Source organism: Cyprinus carpio, chromosome B6, assembly GCF_018340385.1.
Source record: "Cyprinus carpio isolate SPL01 chromosome B6, ASM1834038v1, whole genome shotgun sequence".
In the NCBI taxonomy this organism is placed as follows: Eukaryota; Metazoa; Chordata; class Actinopteri; order Cypriniformes; family Cyprinidae; genus Cyprinus; species Cyprinus carpio.
The window spans coordinates 12,487,265-12,506,934 of NC_056602.1; the positions used below are offsets into that span (position 1 = coordinate 12,487,265).

Consider the following 19,670-nt stretch of genomic DNA (forward strand, 5'->3'; position numbering starts at 1 on the left):
ACTGTTGTTGGTGAAATGCATCTGATAAGTTTTTTTTTTTGTTTTTCATAAAAGAATGGTGTCTCGCTGTGTCTTGGCAATTGCAGCAACAATATATGCTTGTTAAAAGCAAGTATATAAAATTCCCTGTTCAATACGCTTTCCTTGCAATACCCTTACAGTAAGATTATAAAATAAGATTATTAATATTTGAGTTGTCCGATTTTTTTTTGTTGTTGTTTTTGTTATTTGCCTTTGCTTGAATACATTATATCCATGAAAAAAGAGAAGGATGTCTGACTAGTGCACATTCGCTGCCATATGTTAGTTCTGACAGCTTGTAGCTACAACTTATGGACACCATTATTAATGCAACAGAACCATCTAAAGAATTGTCACTAGAACAAACTTCATAGGTTCTTGTGGGAACTCAAATGTACATAAGTAACATGAAAAAAACTAAACAAATTAATGGTTCTTGCACATCAAGCAAGCACTTTGAGCCTTAATTTACATATTTAATATGCTCTATGTATATGCGTTGATCTGTGTTTATATGTGAATAAAAGCCTAAATTAAATCGGATTATCATATTCTTTTTTTCTTACAGTAGATGGCTCTTTGGCCTCTGTGAGTGTACTAGCCACCAAAGAAATGCTTTTTCTCCTTGATGGACCACCAATGGAGCAAGAGCCAACCTGAGGGCCAAATGAGCAGTGGGAAGGTGACCGTTCAGGAAACTCAGCCAATCAGTTGTGTCAGTTCTATTCATCTGTTTTCATCAGATCCATGCCAGGTGGACCTAAAACTTTATGATGAGGTATGTGGGTACATCTTCACATGTTCTCAACCAAACCAAGAGCACTTGTCTGGATGTAACATGTGGCTACTATATGGATAGAATAAATGGAGGTTTTTGCTGTTTGTTTTTGACAGATGGCCAAGAAAGAAAAGACATGGTCTTTACATGCTGAAGATGAAGAGCTGGTACAAGACCTGGTGAACTGGATCACAAATCAGTGGGAAACCATGTTTGGGGTCAAGCTGACTACTATCAAGCAGTAACCACTAGCCAGTGTTAAAGAAAAACATATGAAGATTCCTGCCTAAACCTGTTTTAATCTGTATTACTGTCTTGGTGTAAATGTGGACTGTTTGTCTTTTTTTCTCCATATAAGCCCCAAATTCCATTATTATCTTCTCTTGGTTGTGCTAATGTCTCCTCTATATACTAATTGTGCAGTAACAAAACTGCAGAGTGCCTTTTTGGCTTTGTCATCAATCAACACACCTTATAATACATACAGTAACTATGCATGTGCAAACAGTTCATTTGTAAATAGGTTTCTGTGAATGGTATGAATGTGGTAGTGAAGATGTGTTTGTATCTCAGGGTGAAAAGCCTTTCAATGTACTCTCAGAAAGGTTCATATTTGGGTTATGCAGATCACAGGAGAATAACAGGTTTACTTGAGTGTTGGTGGTGTTAATGCAATGTTAGTTAAGACACGTTAGTGAACTAAAATACCCTCTCACTCTTTGAGACTTTATGTTGAAGATATTTATGAACTGTATAGGTACACGTGATTCTCCATAATGAACTTGGACTTGAAGTGTTTTGAGTTTATTTGTTTTATAAGAAAACAAGCATAAATCTAGCTCATAAATGTGAAATGTAACTATAGTTGTTTTTTCCCCCAATATTCTATCCCAGCACTTGTATAGAGCGCATAAAAAGGGAACTAGTGATTACACGTCAAAACTTAATGGTCACAGGCAAAAGAAACGAAGAGAAAATTTAGTACAACCACGTACAGTTTTTTTTTTTGCCAAGTCGTTTGTTTCACTCAGATGTTCTGCACTTTTATTTCTTGAAATAATTGAAATGGCTTGAAAAAAATGAAAAAGGCTTTGTTTTATAATTACATGTTGTTAACAAAGTTGAAAGCATATTGTCATTCAATGTAAAATGTATTTAATGTGTATTTATTCATCTTTGTACTGGTCTCCAGTAGGGAAATAATAACTTTTATTTTTGTAAACACAATAAACTCTTTAAATATTACACAGCTTTTCGTTATGTCCAATGCATGGCAGAGGGAGAGAGATATCTTAGAATGATTGTTGCACATAAGTGAGTTTTTTTTTTTTGTGTGTGTGTGTGTGTAAGTTTAGGAATATTTCACCATGAAAACAAGCCAGTCATTTTCTGCTGGCTGTTCATTTCTGTTCAGCTGTTTTTCCTTCTCCAAACGTTTCTTCAGTATGAGTAAGGTGAAAATTCCTAGGCTGAGTATTGTGTGCTATTATATTACACACAATTATAGCTGACACATATACTAGTAATCCTTTTTTCAGTTAATTTTTACATTTGTTAAATAGGTAATCCTTAAACTCCTTTCATTACCTGTTTTCAGTCTGAATCTTTTATAAAAGTTTCTTTCTCTCTCTCTATTTATTAATTAAAAAATCTAACCTTTCATTGGAGAATAAGAATTAAAATGGGAGGAAATATCTTTATGAAATGTTTTTCTCAAATACATGTTGGACACAATTATTGGTACCCCTAGAAGTTCCTGTGAGTAAAATATATTCCCATTCATATTCACAATTTTGAGCACACCAGGGTGATTAAGAACATGAAATTATCCAGCAATGGCTTTTTTTTTCATGGAATTATAAAGAAGTGGGTAATTTAAGGTATTTTTATTTTTATTATCAATTATATTGAAAAAAAATATAATGGAGAATATATTTCTGATGTGAAGCAAAAGATAATTCAGCTAGAGCAGTGACAATTCCCATTTCCACCATCTGGGCAATAATTAAAGGGCTCATATGATGCTGCTAAAAAGAACATTATTTTGTGTATTTGGTGTAATGCAATGTGTTCATTAGGTTTAAGGTTCAAAAAACAATTTTTTTCCATATAATGTACATTATAGTTTCTCCTCTATGCCCCACCTTCTGAAATGTGTAGATTTTTACCAAGCTCATCGTTCTGGAAAGCGAGGTGTATTCTGATTGGCCAGCTATCCAGTGCGTTGTGATTGGCCTAATGCCTTAAGCGTGTGACGGAGGCCAGCAGCACGAGACTCAGTCCAGCTGCTTGTGCATGCACATACCATCATCGCTTTCTTTTAGCAGTTCAGTCAATGTACTGTTAGGAGTAACTGAATAACTCGGGATATTGGTTTATTTTGCGTCAGATGGAGTGTAAGGCACGTTTATAAACCGAATAACTTAAGTTATTCGTAGATTAGTGCGTACTGGATACGCGAACCGTTTCAAAAGTTTGTGGTTTATTTGGTGAACTGGTTCGACCGGTTAATTAAGAAGATCCGGTTAAATAGAAAGATTCGTTCGCGATCCGGGCATCACTAGACGAGATAAAACAACTATGAGGCATTTGTTGCATACAGGACTGTTCTGAAACAGTGTTGAAATACAACTTAACCACTGATTTCTAGCCATGTTCTCTTTTGGAAGAACAAACTAAGTTTCACTTCAATGAAACACACAGACTTCACAACATGGCAGCTGCGGCAACAGCGAGAATAAAAATTATGCCTTCTTTCTTTGCGTGAACATTTGGGCGGCATTATGCAAATCTTTCCACATAGTGACGTAGAGATGATGGGGGCGTGTTAGAACGAGACATTTTAGGGGGGTGTGGTTGACCCTTAACTTTTATAAAGAATGTCTCTTTGGATTTGAGACTTTAGTCTTTGCAACTTTACAGATCTTTTTTATGCACCAAGAGCTTCAGATGTGATTTTCTTTCTTTGTCAAGACCAAGATTTATTTTTGATTCTTTTGTTTTCTTGATTTTTTTGGGAAGCCGTAGGGAGGTTGTTGCCATTTATTTTGACTATACTTTTTAAGATCAGTAAGGGAGTTAGTGTAATCGTTTGTATTTTTTTTTTCTTTCTTTTTTTTTCTTTGGTAGATTAGTTAGGTTGTTTTGGGGAGTTAGTATGTTCTGTTTATGTTGGCCTGGACCCCTCCTGAAGTTCTGTTTGCTTCCTTGCGTTTAATAAATTATATTCTGTTTTGCATCAATTATTGTGTTTGAGTCAGTAGAAGGGAAAAGTTCCCTCTATTTTTCCACCATTTTCTTTATTACTCCTTCCCATCCATAGACTGGGGAGGTATGTAATAAAATGCTTTCACCAAAAAACAATCTCCAGCATATTCAGTTGTCAGACACAACTAGAACTTCAATAGACTGGCTTCTATGGTCAGATGTAACTAAAAAATTTGCTTTTTAGCAGCAAACACTCAAGATGGGTTAAAATGTACCCCATGTGTACAATGAAATTTAATGTTGTGGGTCTATATTTCTGCTGGAGGTCCTGGACATCTTATTTAGATAGGTGGCATCATAGATTCTATAAAATACCAAAAGATCAAAAATTTTAAAAATTGACTGAATCTGTTAGAAATCTTATAATGGGCCATGTTTGGATCTTTCAACCAGACAATAATCCAAAAACAAACCTTAAAAACAACACAAAAATGGGTCACTGGGAACAAAACGTCTCAGGTTACGAATGTAACCATGGTTCCCTGAGTAGGGAACGAGACACTGCGTCCTCTAGGGGTCGCTATGGGGAACACCTCATCGTGACCCGTGTCTGAAGCATACAAATGAAAAAACACCAACGAGTTGGCCGGCGACAGCCTCTGACGTCACTACCGGTGCGACTATAAAACAGGCACCGGGAAAACACGTCATTCACTTCTTCGTCTGAAGCTTGCGTCCGAAGCATGGCAGGGAGCTAGAGCTAGCCATGCTGAGGGGAGTGCAGGCCAGAATCATGGCGAACACTAAGTACCAACTCTACCATTTCAATGGGAGTTGACCCCGGGACGTTTAGACGGCTGTCTGTGACAAAACCCCTTACGGCCAAAGGCCTAAGCTACATACCCATCTTAATTGTTAGGGCCTCGGCCCGGTGGTAGAGTTAAAGGCTTGGAATCAGGAGAGATTCCTTTAAAGGGATACAGCTAGGAACCTAGCATTTTATACTAAGTCTAGCCTGTCACACAGGGGCTACAGCTTGCTTCCGCAAAAGCTTGCTGAAGGAGCTGTCTCAACAGATCTCCAGTAGCAACACCCTGTTTAGATAGTTATCCGAGGATACATGGGTGGAGTGGCGCCCAAGATGAACGGGGCTTTTACCAGCTCAAGAAAGGGCACGAAGCAACCGCGCGAAGCCCTCACCATATAGGATTTTATAAAGAACGCAGAGTACTAGCGTGCGAACTTACCACAGTGTGGATTTCAGAAAGTGTGCAAAGACTTCACGTGCACACTTACCATATCATGGATTTTCAAATACTGTTCTAAGGAAGGGCTCTCGTGGCACTCTGATAGAGCAGCTCATAGATGGAATGGTGCATCTCAAAAAAGTATGTTTGAGAGTCATCAACTCGATCTGTGGAAATAATGCTGGAGCGCTCTGGGAAAAACAGTGAACTCAGTCTCATATGAGAGGAGAACTGCTGAATCCAGAGTAGCACGCTCATAGGCGACCCTTCTTGGAAAAGGGGAGTGCTGCTAAACTACCACGAGAATCGCCCGAATAGCCCCTCATGTTGAGGGAAGCGATGCTTGAAGTGTATAAACAAATACACACTGGCTGAATGGAGCCCAAGGAACCAAGGTCTAATCATCTCAAGAAAGGGAACGAGGCGGAGCGCGTAACCCTTACCATACAGGATTTCAGAAAGTGCGCAGAGTCTTGCGTGCACACTTACCAATACGTGGATTTTTAGAAAGTGCGCAAAGTGTTCACGTGCACACTGACCACCATGTGGTTTTCAGAAAGTACACAGAGCTTAGCGTGTGTACCTAAAAGTTCCTAAGCATCGCAGAGGCGCTGAACCGCACGGGAGAGGCAAGCTCGAATTTTATAAACCTCTAGCGAGGGGAGCATCACCTGAGGCAGCATATACAAGATGACTTCTGTAACTGCCACCTTCACTTCCCGCTGGATGCGACAGCACCTAAGCGGCCAGGAGACCCCTCAGGGTGATCTGGCCGGACATCCATGAAATTCCCTGCAGTGCTGTGCCAGGCCTGATGATCAAGGAGGCTCCCGCAGAAACCTGTGATCTCAGCCGCCTAATACCGGAACATGAAGCCGGATGGCTGGTGCTGACGAGTGTTTAGTAAACACTGTAACTGAGCACTGCAAAGGAAACTCACAGAGTTTATTAGTAGACACATAACCACCAGCAATTTACACATAAGTATATACAGAAAGGGTTATTTTTATACTCCCACCCTCCTGCGCTGGAGCCCCGCTCAAGGGGCGCCTCCTTTTAGTCCGGACCATCAGTAAGGTGGTTGCTATGAACATAGAACCAGCCAAAAACATTATAGGTCCAGCATAGGAGACTGTTATGCGTTAGAGGTTTCCACCTAACCTCGATCAGGTGGAGAGCTGGTGGTTACAGGGGAATTAGGAAGGGGAGGATAAAAGCAGGAGTTAAAAATCCTTAAAAGGAACGAGTAGATACCTCAGTATCACTCTGACTCAGACGAGAACGCTGCCTCGTCTGGATCACATCCCTTAGGTTCTGCTTACCTCCTTGTGACCCACAATTCCTCTTAACCCTGCCCGCAGGTGGGGGAGGAGCGTGAGTCGCGACACTAGCCTTCTGTGCCCATCTTTGATCCTCAGATCGAGACAGGCCAGGACCCCTATGTTGTTCGGGTTCAGACCTGGACCTTCGTGGAACGAAGGATCTGAAAGCAGTGGAGTGCGCCTTCGTCTCCCCGAACTTCTTGATCATCGTATCAATGGAAATACCCAAAAGTTCAGAAGGCGAAACCTGAGCATCGAGAAGAAAGCCTTTTCTTTCTTCCCGATGTCTGCCAGGTTCATCCACAGATGTCTCTCCGCCACCACCATGGCCGCCATAGTCCTGCGCTTGGCAGAGGCGGCCTGCTCGGTAGCCCAGAGAGAAGCCTGTGGTGCGGCGCAGCTTGGCTACATGATCAGGAAAAAGGCCTTCGCCTCTTAGCAGATCAGTCTGATATGCTTGAAGCATTGATTTTGTAATAAAGCCACAGCTTGACCTGCTGCTGCGTATGCCTTGCCATTTAAGCGAGATGTATTTCTTGAAGGGGCTTAGATGGCAAGGAGGGAGATTAAGAGAGGATGAAAGAATAAAAGCTCTTTCTGCAGGGGGCATCCTCTCATAGCCGTTTTCGCGCATCGCCTCGATGTCGGCAAAACTCTTATGCTGAAACCGATGGATGCGGGAAGAAAAACGGCCTCTTTCATTTCCTTTCGATCTCTGTATGGAGATCAGGCAGAAATGGAAGGCTCACCTGAGCTGGAGGGCTATGGTCGGAAAGATAACGCTCATCGAGGCGCGATCCATAAACTTCAACAGCTCTACATACGCAGGGCAGGAGAATTGAGAAGGCTCAGCCTCAGCTTCTTCACCATCCTCAAATATCTCCTGCTTTTCCTGGGTAAAAACCCAGCAGAGCACTAACCTCAGTATCAGAAAGTGTTAAAGATATAACATCATCCTCCCTAGGCTCTCTCTCGTCCGCCGCCATTTTGAGCGCGAAAGGGAAAGTCCCTCTTTTAAACCATTCAGACAGATCCACCTGAAATTCTCACGAGCTCATTCTCCTCCGTGCCTCAGCAGCGGCTGTTCCTGAACCGCGGGAAGCAGATGGCTGCCTTTTTTTTTTTTCCTCGGAAAGAGAGACGAACGAGAGCGGAGCTTTTCCCTTGAAAAAATGCTCGCAATGCACGCAGATTGCCTCCTCAAAGACATCGTGTGCATGCTCTTTACCCAAACAAATCACGTAAAGATCGTGTGTGTCATCAGGTGTCAAATAACGCAGACACGGATGCATACATGTGTCTAAACGCTTGCTAGTAGTCGCCATGATAGACAGAGAAAGAGCGCTCTTACCGGTTCTTTCAGATGCACGCTTCAAACAATACAGTCAGTGAAGACGAAGAAGAGAATGACGTGTTTTCCCGGTGCCTGTTTTATAGTCGCACCGGTAGTGACGTCAGAGGCTGTCGCCGGCCAACTCGTTGGTGTTTTTTCATTTGTATTCAGACACGGGTCACGACGAGGTGTTCCCCATAGCGACCCCTAGAGGACGCAGTTCGAAGTTCCCTTGAAAGGGAACCAAGCTTCTGCTATGGCCATTGCAGTTCCCTGACCTGAACCATAAAAAAGGAGTGTTGTGAACTGAAGAGGAGAAGCTGGGAATCTGAATGGTCTGGAGTAATTCTGGATGAAGGAATGGTCTCTGATCTCTTGTCAGGTGTTCTCTAACCTCATCAGGCATTGTAGGAGAAAACTCAGAGCTGTTATTTTGGAAAATGAATGTTTCAAAAAGTATTGAGTAAAAGGGTACCATTAATTGTGTCCAGTGTGTATTAGAGAAAAACATTTAATTCATAATGATATTTCCCCCCATTTTAAATTCTTATTTTCCAATGAAAGGTTAGAGTTTTGTGAATTTTTTAAATAAAAGATCAAAAGGATAAACAATGCAGATTTATTTTCACAGCCTTCTTTGATCATATTTACTTTAGGTAGCAACAATTCTGGCCACGTGCGCGTGTGTGTGTGTGTGTGTGTGTATATATATATACATATATATATATATATATATATATATATATTTATACAGCTGTTCCAATACTATTATTGTTGATGCATGTACATGGATCTTTCTCTCACTTTTTCACTTTCTCTTTCTGTATGGTCTAGCAGTGGTGTAGCAATTAGTTTTGTGATCTTTTCCTATGCTTGGTGACTATGAAGTATGACATCAGTTTACACAGCGTGTTGCCATGTTTTATGACAAAAAGACTCAGCATTAAACATCTCCACATTATTAACTTAACAGTTATATTGAATACATTCAAATTAGTCATCTGTATTTTTTCTTCAACATTATTATGGGATGTATCAGATATATGCTAAATAAATAAATGTATATTAAAAATTAAAACACACACATACAACTGGACAGCTGCTGCAACATCCCATAAACCTTACAGAGACTTGTCAAACCTATAGTTCACATCTGAATTTTAAGCAATATTTTGTGTTTGTGAGGGAAAAGGAATGCCTCATCTGAAATATTTAAGTGAAATGAAAGAGGAAAAATCTTTAACATCATAGCTTACATAAGTTGCAGCTTGGCCCTGTTACATTTGGAGATTGCTTTTTCTTGGATGCTGATATGTGACAAAAAAAATGAGACTGCCTGTTAACTCCCCCTTCAATTCCTGAATTTTAATTTAATTTGAATTGAGGAAGCAAACAAGAAACATAATTACAATTTGAATTAAAGGAAGTAGAATTAAAAATGTGTTTTGTAACTTGAAAAATAATGTTCATCAATACAAACTTTTTTTTAGGTTATAGACTGGAAAAAACTGTTTAAGACAAACAGTACTGAGTCAGACATCTGCAAATATGCCACCTATTAAAATGTATATTTAGTTGATATATTTCATTATATTGAATAAATAAAATTTGATTTTACTGGGGAAATATTTGCTTATTTACATTTGTTGATTTTTATAGCGAGAGTGTAACTTTTGAGATGTGTCCTAGTCACTTCAGGTTTCTTTTTTTTCTTCCTCTTCATAATGGTAATTTATTTTTTATTTTTTTGGTCGGGAAACGACTGAGCTCAGGTTTCAAGTTTAAAGGCCTTGCGTGTGGGTGTAGAGGAGGTGAAAACGCTGCTTAGGATGGAGGCTCACGTGGTGTGGCGTACAAACGGTGTATGGGTTAACGTGAAAAAAAGGGGTTGGAAATAAATTGAAAAACAGGTGATACGCTAGTGTCGGAGGTTTGGTCAAACATATAAGTATTGTCAACAGCTGAGCACAGGAGCACTAATCACCTGTTAGACGAAGGTATGTGAATGTTTTTGTTGTTTCTTACCTGTTTAAGGTGTACCGGTGCTGCGCATTTACCGGAGCAACATGTGACTTTTGAGAATTCAGATTTCTTTTCGTTGTCGTTGATACAAAGTTGTCGCGTATAAAACTTAAAAGATTTTTTCTTTCTTTAAAAAAGGAAGTTTAATCAGCTCAGTATGCCAAAGAAACTTTATCATATCGATTAATAAATCGATTGTCAAATTTAACTAAAAGCCTTTCGAGCTAATTTAGAAACATATAGTAGAGTTGGGTAAAAAAATATTATTATTATTATTATTATTATTATTATTATTATTATTATTATTATTATTATTGTTATTATTGTTTTATATTTTTTTTAATTTTTTAATTTTTGTTTGTGTGTTTGAGGTCTTGTTGAAAAACACATCACTCACCTTATAGAAGTTTGAAAAGTCGGACACCAGTCAACGATCATTCTGCTCAGCTTGAACTTTAGGGATGTTATGTTGTATGGATGTTATTTGCATTGTGTGTCATGTCTTATTTATTTTGTGGGATGATGAGGGACAGTCAGTTCAGAGAGTACTGTGGCAAAGTATGCACTGTTGTGTTTCTACAAGCAGTTGTCTTTTGTGGCCTGTCTGTACCACAAGCCTAGAGAGAACTCGTCACCATAGATCTGTTATTTGATATTAAAATAATCACTGTATTGTGCTAACACATCACTATACAATCTAACAAAAGACTAAAACACTTAGTAGCTTTACTGTTTCAGTAGTGGAGATGGAATGTCAATCGTCTGAGACTTTTCACAACTCCTCCTCCTAGCTTTCTCTTGACCACAGAACCTCAGTCTTGTTTCATGTCAGGTAGTGACCTGCTGTGACTTGTTCTTATATTTAAAGCTCCAGCTCACAGGTGAGGTTGCTCATGTTGGCATGCAGCTACTCAGTACATTTCCATTAAATGACGTAGCAAATATGAATTGAATAATTTTCTCATGTTTGAGTTATTGTCCTAATAAGAATAAATAATAATAATATAAAATAACAAAATAATGTTATTTACATTTACAATTTTGCTCTGGTTATGCCACATGAAACTTTAAAACCTTTGAATTTGTTTAAATCTTTTCTTGAAAATGATTTGAAAGTTTTTATAAATGCAAGTGCTTTTCTAACTTGGCATGTTTTAAACAAGTTTTTTTTTTTTTTTTTTGCTTTATCAAGAGTAGATGTTTAGTATCAGATGTTTTTACTTTTCTTTCGTATTGGGCACTTTTGTATGTCATTAACCCTTAGGCTGAACATGATTTCTATTAAGAAGTTCGCCACTGTATGCTGATAAACAGAGGCTATAGTTCTGTAATGAAGGTTTGTGTGTGTGTGTCAAATGTGTGTCTGTATTGATCACTGACACCTGCTGGAGCTCGAGCGTTCATCATTAGAATAGAATGAATCACTTGCGATATCAAATAATAATATAAGGTGTTACAGCATTAAACAAATGCAATTAATGTCATGCATTGGTTACTCTGTCACTTTTCCTGCTTGAACCATTTTTAATTGTAAAGTTGTGTGTTCCACATTCAATGCCTCTACAATCCCATTATCTGTTTTATATTTTTTTTTTTTTTTTTTTTCTTCAGATCAGGTCTCTTGTGTTGGTGGCAACATGAGTTGGAGCTTCTTGACACGCTTGCTTGATGAGATTTCCAACCATTCCACATTTGTGGGAAAGATCTGGCTCACCCTCCTCATTATCTTCCGAATCGTTCTGACAGTGGTAGGCGGTGAGACCATCTATCAAGATGAACAGAGCAAGTTTGTATGCAATACTGCACAACCCGGTTGTGAAAATGTATGCTATGATGCATTTGCTCCTCTATCACATGTCCGATTCTGGGTTTTTCAAATCATTATGATCACCACGCCATCCATTATGTACCTGGGCTTTGCCATGCACAAAATCGCTCGAATGGCTGATGACGAATACCGACCACGCAAGCGCAAACTGCTGTCTATGGTTCATCGAGGTGTGAGCCGTGACTATGACCAGGCTTACGAAATGGATGATGAAGTTCCCATGATCTTGGAGGAGATTGAGCCCTCTGAAAAGGATAGTAAAGCAGTAGCTGCAGCCAAGTCTGCCCCTGCATCCGATGCCAAGTCTGCAAAGCATGACGGTCGTCGTCGCATCAAGAGAGATGGGCTCATGAAGGTGTATGTGCTACAGTTGATCTCTCGCATTGCCTTTGAGATAGCATTCCTTTTTGGCCAGTATGTTTTGTATGGTTTTGAAGTTGCGCCATCGTACATTTGCACCCGAAGCCCATGCCCACACACCGTGGACTGCTTTGTCTCACGTCCCACTGAAAAGACCATCTTCCTGGTCATCATGTATGTTGTCAGTATACTCTGCCTGGCGCTGACTGTGCTGGAAATCCTTCATCTGGGAATTAGTGGTGTGAGGGACACTCTTCGTAGTCGATCGGCTCGGAGGCTCCCCATACACAGGTCATCCACATCCACTATCTGTCACCGCCTTGCCAGTGCACCCCCGGTATATCAGGCTGTCCTGAAAAAGGACTCCACTGGCAGGCTTAAGGCTGAGTTCCTGGGAGACTCGGGACGGGAGTCATTGGGTGATGCCAACACTGGTCTACAGAGACACCTGAAAATGCGACATCTGGACCAGTCCTACCACCATGAGGATGTAGGGGCTTCACGCAGCAGTGGTCCAGACTCTAACAGCATTGCTGTTGAGCAAAACCGACTCAACCTAGCTCAGGAGGGCTATGTCAGCTCCAAGGAAAAAGGTTTGTTTTGGGCTACACTTCTTTCACATCATGTTTGTATAAGTAAGATTTGAAATTAACACCCACCAAACGCGGGTGGACATCAACCATTGCGGTTAACGCCCTGACTTGGAATTTTGCGCCAGGGCAAAAAAGTTTCCCAAGTAGATTTAATTTGTGTTAGATTAAGAAAATTGAAAAAAAAAAAAAAAAAAAAAAATAGATGAACAAAAAACTGCTTCATTTGAAAATGACAGTGGATCTTTTTTTTTTTTCCTGTGATCACATTTGCTGAAATATTGCTAATGTGTCCACACATTTAGCCTATCACTTTGCATTATCAGAGCCTCCAGACTTAGCAAAACAATGCACTACGGTACACTCGGGAAGAGGCCAGAGACCACTTTTCAGCATGTTCTTTTACTCACTAGGCATCTAATAAATGCTGCATATCCAAGAATTTTGTGTGTCCTTATGTAGACACAAAAAGTACCATCTGGCATCTTTATTGGAACACTGTCGGTAAACTCTTTACTTTCAGTAAGGAACATTTGCCATAAATATACTAATGCAAAGTTCTTAGGAATTTTATCATCATGAAATCATATGCTTGCATACATAATATTTTGTGGCATGATTTCATCTTTATCGGAGGCCTTAGGAGTGAGAATGACTTTTGTGAGGAAATAGCTGATAACCTTATAAACGGACACCCTGTCTGCTAGTTTTCAACATGTTTGCCATTAAACTTTCACTTTGATGTGAACTATATTTGGAGTTTACAACTAAATACATTTTGTTTTATAAGAGAAGTCACAGAAAATAAGGTTAGTAGGATTCAGTATAATGAATAGTAATGGTAATAATAAATATATAATTTTATAATATATTTCAATCTATGCTTTGATAAACAGGTTTATTTCTGATATTTATGTTATGGATAGTTTAAAATTTTTAGTAGCCAAATTGGCTGGTGAATAAGTTATATTCAAACTATGTTCATAAGGTATATATTAATTCCAGTCAGATCTGAAGTGCATCTCGTCGTACAGTAAATTGCCATGTTTTAATGTGATTTTTGTGCACTTTTTGTTATTTGATATTTGATATTTAATAATATATATTTTCCTTTTCTGTTTTTAAAGAGGGTCATGCTTGAAGACACTAACAGCTTTCCAACTCCAGGCTGAGATGTAAATTTTGGTGGGCAGTTGTTGACAAGATTTCCTGTTTATCTTGCATTGAATACTCCAGCTCAAGGCTAAGATAGAAATAATGTAGAGCAGTTTTTTGACATGATTTTGTGTGCTCCTCTAAATGCATATCAGAAGAAGTATTACTTACAGTATTAAAACCATAGCTGCCAAATTTAAAGACTAGAGAAACACCAGCTTGTATAATCCACATTACTGTACCTTTCTTTACCAAGCAATTATGTTTGTTTATAGTGTATTGTAACAACAGCATGAGAACAAAGACCCATTTCCTGTGTTGGTGAAGATATTTATAAATACTGTTCATTATTATAAGGTTAAGCAACTCCGTATCGATTTAAACCTTTTGCCAAGGTTCACAGATCATCCTGTTCAGATTATTACAATGAAATGAAAGATGTATGTGTCTTTGTCTGAAAAACAGAAGTGTTTGTGTTTTATGTTATGTTGCTTTTTGAATGGAGTACAGTCCTGTGTGGTCTAATATTTTTGGAACATTGTCCTGTATGTAAATATTGTAGGTTTAGGGAAGACATTTTTCGAACAGTAGCAAGGGCACAATAAATGTTGTCTGTTTGTCTTGTTGATATGCATTTTGAGGATTTTGTATTTAGAAATTTTGAATAAAATTATTGCAATACACATGCATCTGACCAGATTTAAAATACATATATATGTGTGTGTGTACAAGAACCTGGAAAATGCTTGAATTGTTTATTAAAAGGTGTCATGCTTTGTATTAGTGTTTAAAAAAAAAAAAAAAATCTATGCAACATATCTGTGGTTTACGTGGTATTTATGGGAAACTGGAATTCAGATTTTGCAATGACTATATAGAGGCACACTTTTTGTGTCTTTGGTAAAGTGTACATCAATGGTGACCCAAATAATATTTAACACAAAGTTTTACATCTTAGCAAAGGAATAGTACTCCGATAAATATGTCTGAAATGTAGACTTGTATGAAATGAAGACCATTATTGTTTGATAAATGATTTATTTATAACCTCCTTTGCTAAATGAATAAATGACTCCAGTTGTGCAAGTGGCCTAGAAATACCTGTTACTACCTGTATTTAATGGATCCCATTTTACAGTGGCTGCCATGTTGATATTGGACATAAAAATCCAAATCCATGGTTGTATTAGTGTGGCCTACAACATTGTTTGATGCCTCTTTAAAAAATAAATGTCCTTTTTTTCTTACCCTCAGCATTTGACCCTATTAAGAATGGTACAGTATTATAAAGGGTGTGATAGTACAACTGCTGAAAAAATCTGACCTGGTAATCCAGAAGTACTGTGTTTAAATCATAGTCCCTGTGCAAACCCAACATGCTTTTTGGGGGCTAATAATTTAGTTTGCAGCTTGTTTTAAAGTAAGTATCTGCTAAATAATCAACAGCATTTAATGCATTGGCACATTCTTTAATGTATTCTTTTGAACATAATTTTGAGATTCATTATTAATCAGTAACACATATGAATGATGGCCTAGATTAAACAAAAAAGTGTTTAAATGGTGTTTTGATGTAGGGCAGATTATATATACTTTTTTTTCCCCCTGCAGTTTCTCATTTAGCTTCCCGGGTGAACAATTGTTATTAGAGTAAATGTGGATAAATATTATATAATAATGATACGTCCATTTTTCAAACATTTGTTCTTTATTGTCATAGATATCTGGGTAATGTGCAGTTTAAGTATTTAAAAAATATTTTTCAAAGAGCTTAGTGTAAAAGGATTAAGATGATTTCTGATGATCTGTCAATGGCTGTTTAATTTAGTACAAATTGCCTGTACTTACATAAAGCAATTAAACTGCAAAAAGTTATCATTTAATGTTGTATATGTTTGATAAACATTACTGAGCAAGGTTTTACAGAAAAATTGGTGTTTGTGGATTAACAAAATTGTAATGTTACTGATGTTAAGCAGTTGATAAAGTTAAATTTACAATCAGAGAACATGTCTTACACACAGATTTAATGCACACATTATTTGCTTTGATCATTCATTTAAAATGGCTGATTTGTGTTTCAAAAAAAAAAAAAAAAAACATACGCGTACTTTACAGATAATCTTAAACTAAGCCATGGTAGAGTGTTAGATGCAGTTGCACTCTTCTGGTATGATGTTAGGCAGGGTCTCGTACTTGAATGAGTATCCCCCATCTGAGGTGGTGGTGAAACGGAGAGATTTCATGCTCTCTGGAACAGGAGCACAGCACTGGTTGATGCCAAGAAGGGTAGTAGTGCGCTCAGCGCTGGAGCAGTTGCCATGGCAGTAGTAGAAGGTGAAGGCTTTAGGATGTACAATCCAGTTATCCCAGCCAAGGTCCTCAAAGGAGATTTCAATCTGTTCTCTTTTGCAATCTGTGTCATCAGAAGCAGGTCTCCTGAGCTTTTCGATAGCAGCTGGTGACCAAGGAATTTTTGGCGCTCTGCGTGAGCGGTCGGGGCCACTTGAACGGGTGTGGAGGTGCAAAAAGGGTGTTTTATCTTCTGAATCATAGCAACTGCAGGATGGGCAACGGACCTGCAGCATGAAAGGGCCTACAGCCATGGCAATGTGGAGATGGAGGTCTAACTTATAGGTGGTCCAGCCATCAGTGCAGCGTTTGACTGGACTTACAGATGCTTGGAGCAGCTCATGGTAAGGGGTGAGGATGAAAAGGGGCGCTGAAATGTTGCTAGATGCAATGGCCTCTCCAGCATAGAACCAGAAGTGGGCAGAAGTGATGATGGAGTCCTGGCTGTCCAGAGAGGGCTGAAAGTAGTAAGTAAAGTAACCAGATGCAGCCTCAGAGGAGTTATCAGGCATGTCCTTGCATGTAGACTCTGAAAGTTAATAAAAGGTCAGAATGTACAGAAGTTGTAACTATGTTCACTTTTCAAAATAGCCTCTTTGTTTTTTTTTAATGATTGTGATTTCAGCCTTAGGTGGGTCAATGACAAGTGTCCATGATAAATAAATAAATCAAATCTTTTAAAACATCTAGTTTAAGACATAGAAAATTCTTAGAAGTGTACTTTTTCAATTCATGTCGGCGTCATATGGTTTTGAAAAACTTTTATACAATTTTCAACAATGAAAAATCCCATGTGGCATCACTATCACTATCAAAAGTAATACCATATTTCCATCCCAAATTTAAAACTTAAGTATACACATGTTGACAATTATAAAAATATATATATATATATCATTAGGTTTTTAGAAAGTTACATCAAATGATATTTTACAATCTAACCTTGCCCTGTCACAAAAATGTCAAATTATCCAACATTTTAACAGATTTTTTTTCCTACATGTTCCTTAATGTTGTTTTCACCACCCATATTAATAAGCAGGGTAGCTTTTTTCCCCCTTTTCTGTGTTGCTTCACACGACTTTGATTTTACTTACATTTACTATTTTCTTTCAAATGTTTTTAAATTATTTATTTGTGTCAGAAATAATATAAGTGAATTAAAGCTATTGTATGTATGAATTCCACTTCAAAAATAGTATTACTATATATAATCATACAAGTAGCCGACAATCTTACCAAATATCATTATGTTAGACATTATTGTTTTTCATATAGCTACTAGACATGAAACAAGCTCACCTGAGCTTGGGAACAGAATGACCTGTGAGGACTCCTGATGGTGTCTTCTTTCCACTCTTGTCTCCCTAGTCATTCGTGAAGCTGCATGATGCACAACTTTGTTCACCGCTTGCTGTGTTGGCAGCTGAAGCACTGGCAGAGGAGGCTCAGCCATCCCCAAACCGTCAAGGATCCGTCTTTTCAGCCAGCCAAGCACCATGTCACGCGGTAATTCGTCTCCTTGGCAGGCCTGGACCAGTGAAGGTGACAACAAAGCCCACAACATCAGGGCACAAGCAAATGAAGGCAAAGAGCTGGTCAGGGTAACCATCCTCAAAACTAAGGTTAAAATCAGAGACTGAAAATTGCAGGCTCAAAAACAAAAAAGTGATTTATATAGGTTCTCAAAGACATATACAGCAAGTTCTTAAAGAAATCTCTAAACACTTTTGATTTGCTGTTTCATGAGAGAGCTGGAATCAAACTCTCTCTTGCAGATCTGTCTGGTAGAAAGAGTCTGTGACTGTTTTCGTTACACTCCAACAAATGGCAACCATTGTTTGGGTTCCTGCTATCACAGTGTGGACAGGACAAAACAGCTTTTGAGATTACAATCCTTCGAATCGGGTTCTTTGCCCATTCCCTTGTCCTTGAAGGGAATTGACACAGTATAACAGAAGAATTTTTAAAATGGTCAGAAAGTAGATCTACAGTAAAGCTGATCATGCTTTTATTCCTCCGGCCTGCTTGAAGTGTTTAACTTATCTTAAATTCAGAAGCCCATAATATTTATTATGTGAATGTGATGTTATTGCACTTTGACTTGTACATGTAATCAAAGGTGACCCCTGAACTAAATTAGGTCTGAAAACCTCATATGACTCTGTTGACACCTGGTCTTAAAGGGATAGTTGACTAAAAAATGAAAATTCTGTCATCATTTACTCACCGCCATGTTGTTCCATGATCCATTATTTAATTTGTTTTGTATTACTTATTACTGTGAAATAATAATAATAATCATAAATAATTAATTATATATAATTATAAATATTTTATCAACATTATTTTGTGGGCCACAGAAAAAAAATTTCTTCATCACATTCATAGTGTAACTCTTAAATTTTCCTTCTGCACCCTGGAAAGCAGAATGACGGTTCCTTACCTGCCAATCAATCAATAAAACAAGGTTTTTAGATTTTAACTATATTATTTTGTGGCTGCATAGTGGGTCTGTATTGGCTGTAACGATTATATATATTCTTGATCATTTTATTGTTGCCTCTCATCAAAACTCTTTACAGTATTTTGGCTGGATCTTATTCTTTGTCCTCTGTAATATTTTTTTGACAGTTTGGACACTACTTTACTACTTTACTACTATGACACCTGCTTTCCCACAGTATAAGATGTGAGCTTGAAAAGAACAAACAAGATAATACATTATCAAATGTTTGACCTTGGTTGTGCAAATGTCTCTGTTTTGTGCTTTGCCAGTGTCTTGGCAGGGCTATTCTTAAATATAGAGGATCAGTTCAGCCACTTGCCACTTCACATACACCACCAGGTGTATAAATGGTGAAGATCAGATCTTGTGATTGATACCAAATATAGAAAATATATAATGGTTTCTCTGAGGGAATATTTTATGAGTCACCATTTTAAATGTTGACAGTCATTTTTTTTTTTTTTTTTTTTTTTTTTTTTTTTTTTTTTTTTTTAGACTTTTGCAAATACTTTGACACCTTAGTTTTGTTAGTCACATGTGTCTGGTTTAGATTTAGACCATTGTACTAATGGGTGCAATACATATGGATTTATTCTATTTTTAAATAGTCAAAATAACAGATTATGCATCATAATGGTAACAGGATACATGTAGAAGATGTCTAAGCTTTCCGCACTGTTCCAGCAGGTGGGGTAAACCTATAAGGAGTGCAGTTTGTAAATGGCTTAGCATATATATATATATATATATATATATATATATATATATATATATATATATATATATATATATTTTTTTTTTTTTTTTTTTTAGGAAAAGATCAGTTTTGTAGTCTGCATAATGCATGAGATGTTATATAGTAGCCTTTATTTGCATGATTCTAACTTTATGTGAAATTTAATAGAAGAAAAACTCATACTGATAATTTTCTGGAGTAGAAGCACAT

At 37.9% G+C, this 19,670-nt stretch overlaps 3 protein-coding genes across 3 annotated transcripts in view; 2 read left to right on the forward strand and 1 right to left on the reverse strand.

Moving 5' to 3' along the window:
* The window catches only part of LOC109102384 (serine/threonine kinase 11 interacting protein), a 32,939-nt gene extending 30,895 nt beyond the window's left edge, over positions 1 to 2,044 (forward strand). Inside the window, 3 exon segments of the mRNA XM_042725738.1 lie at positions 593 to 650; positions 652 to 799; positions 916 to 2,044. Of these exon segments, the coding sequence (XP_042581672.1) occupies positions 593 to 650; positions 652 to 799; positions 916 to 1,044 (335 nt within the window). The 3' untranslated portion in view covers positions 1,045 to 2,044.
* Positions 2,045 to 9,748: 7,704 nt separating this feature from the next.
* LOC109096805 (gap junction gamma-1 protein-like) lies at positions 9,749 to 15,116 on the forward strand. Its single transcript, XM_019110462.2, has 3 exons — positions 9,749 to 9,905; positions 11,542 to 12,711; positions 13,836 to 15,116. Exons 2-3 carry the CDS (start codon positions 11,568 to 11,570, stop codon positions 13,847 to 13,849), a joined length of 1,158 nt encoding a protein of 385 aa, XP_018966007.1. The 5' UTR covers positions 9,749 to 9,905; positions 11,542 to 11,567; the 3' UTR covers positions 13,850 to 15,116.
* An 831-nt stretch (positions 15,117 to 15,947) lies between these two features.
* Positions 15,948 to 18,082, reverse strand: inha (inhibin subunit alpha). Its single transcript, XM_019110786.2, has 2 exons — positions 17,518 to 18,082; positions 15,948 to 16,744 (listed from the first exon to the last, which is right to left on the reverse strand). The coding sequence occupies exons 1-2, from the start codon at positions 17,825 to 17,827 to the stop codon at positions 16,011 to 16,013; spliced, it is 1,044 nt and encodes a 347-aa protein (XP_018966331.1). The 5' UTR covers positions 17,828 to 18,082; the 3' UTR covers positions 15,948 to 16,010.
* Positions 18,083 to 19,670: the final 1,588 nt, after the last annotated feature.